This window comes from Peromyscus eremicus, chromosome 3 (assembly GCF_949786415.1).
Source record: "Peromyscus eremicus chromosome 3, PerEre_H2_v1, whole genome shotgun sequence".
Classification (NCBI taxonomy): Eukaryota; Metazoa; Chordata; class Mammalia; order Rodentia; family Cricetidae; genus Peromyscus; species Peromyscus eremicus.
In genome coordinates this window covers 81456902-81463411 of record NC_081418.1, presented here as the reverse complement: position 1 = coordinate 81463411, position 6510 = coordinate 81456902, and the positions used below count along the sequence as shown (strand labels likewise).

Genomic DNA, 6510 nt, shown 5'->3' with positions numbered 1-6510 from the left:
TATACACTCCTACCTCTGTTATAACATCTTGTGTATTGTCACAATTTTGAAGTCATCGTTCTTTACCATACACTTGCTTATAGACCGTCTACCTTGTTTACGTGAAGCCTTAGTCCTTAGGTTATTTCAGTAGATAAGACTTATAGATTTATAGTCACCTATGCTTGTCATCTCTATAGTTACGTTAGTCAGGTTATACAGATTTACAGATACATAGGTCAGATGGACAGGTAATCTTCAAACACTTCATAGACCTAGAGAATATGGCATTTAAATAACTTAGAATTCTGTTGATGCGAGACACAATTGCTCCTGGTTGCACCAATTTGATCCCGAGAGAATGTTGGGCTTCTAGACATTTCCATTTGGAAGTTTGTCTTCTTGGCACAAAATGGCCTACTGGGCAAAGAACTGCCCTTGCCTCGACGGCTGACAGTACAAATGCAATGCTATCCTTTCTGGACAAGCGGGACACAAGGAAAGCGACCACTGTACTCTGCCAAGACAGGGTAAGATGGTCTTTCAGAATTCCTGCTTCTGAAAATGGTCTGTCAGATACTTTAGGCCTGTAGCCAATTTGAATGCACCAACAATGCTGAGAAACATTAGGTGACTGTCCAGGCTGCCAGCTGTCTCGGTCTACTCTCGCAAGATTCCCGAAAGTTGCTTGCATCCATCTACCATTTCTCAGGTACCATTATATTCCTTCTCAGGTCTTTGATGGGATTGAAGACTAGCAGTTATAGTTACAACTTAGTAGATAGAACATATTAAGTATTAGATTTAGGTTCTTTAGGATAGGACACCTTTTGGAATGATCTTTGTAACATGCCATTTACCTATGCTCTATACGTCTCTGGATTTTAATATGTGTTTCTTGCTTGATATTGTTTGCATTGGTTGTAGTTCCATTTATCTAGGTCATTATCCCTCATTATTCCTGGACAATATTTGATAACCATTCCTTTGTATATAGTCTTGTATTAGGTTAGAACTTTCTTATTTAGACAAAAAGGGGGAGATGTAGTGGGTAGCCATTCCAGCTTTGTTCTGGAAGTTCCAACCCCCATTGAGACTTCGGCAACTGTCACGCCTACAAGGCGGGGCCAAGGGAGGCGCCTGGGGACCCGAGATCTGGATCGGCGAACGCTCTCTTGGTTCCAGGACCCTGGATGGTTGAGGTGGACAAAGCAGAGCTCCAGAGAACACCGCTGGACTGCGATACACCTTCCCCAGACCCCGCGACCTACCTATCCCTTAATTTGTAAGTTGCGCCTTTAAATAAATCTCCTTTTAACTACGTGGAGTGGCCTAAATAAGTTCACCAATACTTATCCTTAACAGGTTTATTATCCCCGTCAGGCTGAAGGGACTTCAGACACAGGATATAGGAAGAATGTAAGAACCAGAGGATAGAAAAGAGTCCAGTGAAACAGTGGATTCTGGACATGATCATTGTACTCTTGAACTCATTGCTGTGGTTACCTGTGTATGATTGTAAGAAGATGGACACAACACTTTTTCATCTTGTATGCAAGAGGGGATGATGAATGTTCACTACTCATGAACTACTACTAGCAGTTAAAGGCTATTAGGGAAGGGTGTGCCATTCTCTTCTGCCCTGTAGCCACTGATAAACTGCTATGTTCCAGTAAATAGGCCCCAACTCATGTTCATGCAAGCAAAGCAAATTAACTCTCTGAATCAAAACAAAAACAGTATTCGAGCTGGAGGAAGACTTCAGTGACTAGGAGTTCCAATATGAGGAGGAAGACAATTGGGCATACAAAGATAAAATAATGCTTTGTATTTTTAAATTTCAAAAAAAGAAATAAAACAAAATACAAAAGAATAAACAGCATAGGCAGTATGAAATGAATACATGCTTATATTATGGTGTTTCTAATAAGAGGAGAGAAAGATGAACATACAAAAACAATATTTATTGAAGTCATACCTGAACATCCAGGCCCTCAAAACTCAAAGACTTTCATTGCAAGATACCTGATCAAAAGATCAAATCTAGAAAGAAAAAGTAGACACGAAGGTGCTAAGGTACATTTAAGGGAATCTTATTATATGGAAACTAATTTCTTTCTGCTCATCATAACACTTTTATTAGTTACTGAGGACTTTCATACCACACACACACTTGCAAATCAAACAAGGAGAGAATTGGGATATATAGCCAAAGTTCTATCAAGCACAGCAAAATTTCTCTTCCAACAAGAAAATACAATTACCAGAAACTTCAGAAAAGAGGAAACATGGTCATTCTCTGAAAACTGAAGAAAAGTAATTTAACCTGAAAATAAGTTTGCACTAAATTCACACAAATAAAGGAGAAAAATGGTAAAATTGTATCAATACATAAAAAACACCAAATGATGAACAATTAGGAAAAATGGAAGGAAAATATTCAGAACTAGAAAATTCTAGCATGTACATAATTCTACCTATTGATAACTGTGCATTTAATTGAAATAAAACATGCAGTCAAAATAGAACTGTAGCTAGAGAGCTTTTCTCTCCGGGTCCCACCAAGTCCCGCCAGTCCTGGAGCCCACTTATAAAATAAACACACAGACGCTTACATTATTTAAACTGCTTGGCCATTAGCTCAGGCCTATCATTGTCTAGCTCTTACTCTTATATTTAGCCCATTTCTAATAATCTATACTTTGCTACGTGATTTGTGGCTTACTGGTCCCTTACATCTTGCTTGTCCTGGCAGCGGCTCCAGGCAGTCTCTCCCTCTGCCTTCCTGTTCCCTCAATTCTCCTCTCTGTTAGTCCCACCTATACTTCCTGTCTGGCTACTGGCCAATCAGTGTTTATTTATGCAGAGCGATATCCACAGCATAGAACAGCTAAATTGAGATAAGAGGAATCGTTTTCTTGTCAGAAAAGAAATACTTCATGAGTTAAGTTAGTCTGAAATTTAAGGAGTTGATGAATATACCTTACAATAATAGTAAACAAAAAAGTGAAGGATATGTAATATCCATATTAACAAAATGAAATTTAACTCAAAAGCACAAAATGTTACAAATAAATTAATTATGTCCTTAAGGAGACAGTTAACCAAGGAATAAATCTTCATTTTCTGTCTTCTTTACTGGATAATTTTGAGCAACAAATGTCGACAAGGAACGTTGGATCAGAATGGGTTTTCACTCAGCTTTATCCCCATCATTCCTGGTTGCTGAGAAGGTTCCCATTTGTTATTCTCCTGAGGCAGGTGCAATATCTTTGTTATTGTAGCTGTTGAGGCCAGAAATGGATGACCAGTGAGGTATAGACAAGGCACTCATGCTCCAATGCCCTCAACTGAAACCCATAATCAGGAGTTCCTCATCATCTCTTTCTCTCACAGATAAATAACTTATTTGGCAGCTGGGTTACCCCAAGAAAGGATGTATTTGTTAGGGTCTGCGTCACTGTGGGAGGAACATGTGTAGCTTGCATGCAGTAATAAACTCCTAAATCCTCTGGCTCCACTCTGCTGATCTTGAGTGTGAAATCTGTGCCTGACCCACTGCCACTGAACCTGTCTGGGACCCCAGAAAATCGGGTGGAAACTTTGTAGATCAGGAGCTGTGGAGACTGGCCTGGTTTCTGCAGGAGCCAATTCAAATAGGTGTTTCCGTTATTATGTACAAGGCTCTGACTAGATCTGCAAGAGATAGAGGCTTGATCTCCAAGACTGACAGGCAGGGCCAGTGGAGTTTGGGTCATCATAACATCACCCCTGGAAGCTGAAATAATGAGAGAGAAGTACAAGGTTATCAAAAAACTTTATAAACAATCTCTGTGGTTTCTTTTTTGATATTTATTTCAGCTCTTATATTTCTTTTTACACACAATTCTTTATACACTAAAATTCCCTTTCTAACAAAACAAGTGAACTGAGAACAGTTTTCTAGGAATAAATTTTATCATCCCACACCATCTGTGTCATAATAGTTACTATAGCACAGGTTCTGCCCAATCAGTACCTTACTGTCGCAGATGTAAACCTCAAAGGCCCCATTGTGGAAGATAATACCTGTCCTTTCATACATGGATAGAATACATGTGATGATCAGTGGAACCAAAGGCTTATCCTCTCTTCCTATCTTCCTTACTCACTTCCCCCTGTCCTTACCAGGAATCAAGAACAACAGCAGCAACAACATCAGAATAGTCAACTTCATTTTGAAAGGAAATCTAGGAGACTGATTAGTCACTGCAAGGTGACAGCTCAGCTTTTATCTCAGGCTAGCAAGGGTGTGTCCTCCCTAGGGAGCAATATGCAAAGGCCAGGGTTAGTGATCTAATATAGATAGAGGGAAGAGTTGTGTATGCTTCTAGTGACTGTAAAATTCACATAAAATATCTTCCATGTCAAGATATTTTTGACAAAATGTGATGGTTGATGGGAAAAGAACATGCTAAAAACTATCAATCTGGGCAGCACCAGAATTCAATAAGTGCTCATTAAAGAAACACTGGAAGGAGTGAAGATAAAAACGTATGTATTCAATCATTCTCTATGAGTTGAATAACTATGCTTTTGCTCCTCTTTCATCAATTTTACAGGAAAAATACTGTCATTTAAGAATATTTAATCTAGAAGTTAGGAGATTTCTTTCCTGTGGTCCATTGAATTTATCTTAACATAAACACAAAAATAAACAAAAAATACTAGGAAGCTATATCTTAAGTATTTAGCATGAAAATGTAACAGTGATAGATATTAAAAATAATCATCATAGGAAACATGTTTGGGGGGAACTTTGAAGTGAGGGATGGGTCTCTGGTGTTTGTGGGTAATGGTATTTCAAAGGTAAATTTTGATTCATTTGTTTTGTATGCATTGAATATTTATATATATAATTTTATGCAGCAATTATACTTCAGTGGAGTGACATTTTTATATTTATTTATTTATCATGTGTTTTTGTGTTTGTGCAGGCATGTGTATTAGATAGCACACACATGAAGGGCAGAGGATAGCTCATGGGTGTCGTGATATATTGTGTCTCCCAATATTTTGTGCACCCTAATAAAGCTTATATGAGGATCAGAGGAAAAAGTCAGCCACTATATTAAACTTAGAAGTCAGACAATGGTAGCACATGCCTTTAATCCTAGCATTTGGGAGGCAGAGATCCATCCAGATTTCTGTGAGTTCAGTGCCTCACTGGGAACAGGCATTGTGACATACACTTTTAATCCCAGCACTAACCATAGAGTTCTGCAGGTCTGTACAAACAGACAGGAAGTGATATAGTTGGGCAGAGAAAGGAAGTGAGATGCAGAACAGACAGGCATATAGGTGTGGGTATACAGGAAGTAGGTCTCTTTGGCTGAGGATTTCCAAGTGGTAAGAACATGACTGGCTTCTTTCTGCTTTTCTGACCTCTCAGTTTTTCCCCCAGTATCTGGCTCCAGGTTTTTATTAATAAGACCATTTAGCAATTCATCTTACATTGTCCCACATCTTTATGTACCACATATAATGAATATACATGGTGAAATTTCAAACTTTAATGGAATTAATAAAAATCTCACAGACTAGAATGGCAAGAATTTACATTGTATCTACTGCTTTCATAAAGATCTGCAATACAATACATTTTTAACTTTGAAAAGTTCTTTCTGCTTGTAACTGAATCTATGTGCCCTTTGATACAGACCATTGTGGGGTTAATGTTGAGAGCAAAGGAGTCTTTCTCAGTTCTTTGTAAGCTCAGATAGGGCAAGGTTAGGGTACAGGAGAACCTGATGGTCACCCAAGTTGTCTGATTTAGAAGCGTTCAAATTCTTGTCTCATAGATTCAAAGAATTAAATTCATGGGCCACAGTGGGAATTTTAGCTGAATACCCAGACACAGCCATCATCTAGAAATGTATCAATTTTCTCTTTATCATATTTGTTCTCACTAAGGTAAGAGATTGTGGTTTTGGTTTTCTTTCTCTCTGATTATTAGTATTATTGATCACTTTTTTCTATAGCTATTGGCCATTTGTAAAAAAATAAATAAATAAAAAGATATATCAAGTACTTTCAACAAATCTCACACCAAATAATGAGACTGAAACTATTTTTTCATTTGAATTTTATGTTTGATTTTTAATAACTAGCTTATGTATCCTTTGTAAATTATAAAGTAGGAAAAAATGAGGTCACAGACTTTCCAGCGTTCTTGTCTAATACAGAGCATGATTAATTCTGTTAAAGGCCCAAGGACATTCTTGTGAGCAGTGTTCTCAGCTTGTCTGAGATATAGCAATGACTTTCTCAGTGAAACTATTTGGACATAGCAATCCGGTATACAGTGATAAAGACAGAATTCTCTGGCTGATAAAAAAATAGTCACTGAGATCAATAATATAATGTAAAGACAAGCAAGAAATGGAATAATAAAGATATGGCTGACTGGCCTTTGACAAAAGAGAAAAATTCAGAGGAAGAAATAAATTATTGAACAAATGATTGGAAACAGAAGTTCACATGCTGAAGTAC

General features: G+C 37.7%; 1 gene segment (V, D, J or C); it reads right to left on the bottom strand.

The window, feature by feature from the left end:
* Nucleotides 1-338: 338 nt before the first annotated feature.
* LOC131907019 (Ig kappa chain V-II region 26-10-like) lies at nt 339-4195 on the bottom strand. The segment is given in 3 exon segments: nt 339-1168; nt 3441-3757; nt 4147-4195. Coding segments are annotated over 3 exon segments (441 nt in total).
* Between the last annotated feature and the right edge of the window lie 2315 nt (nt 4196-6510).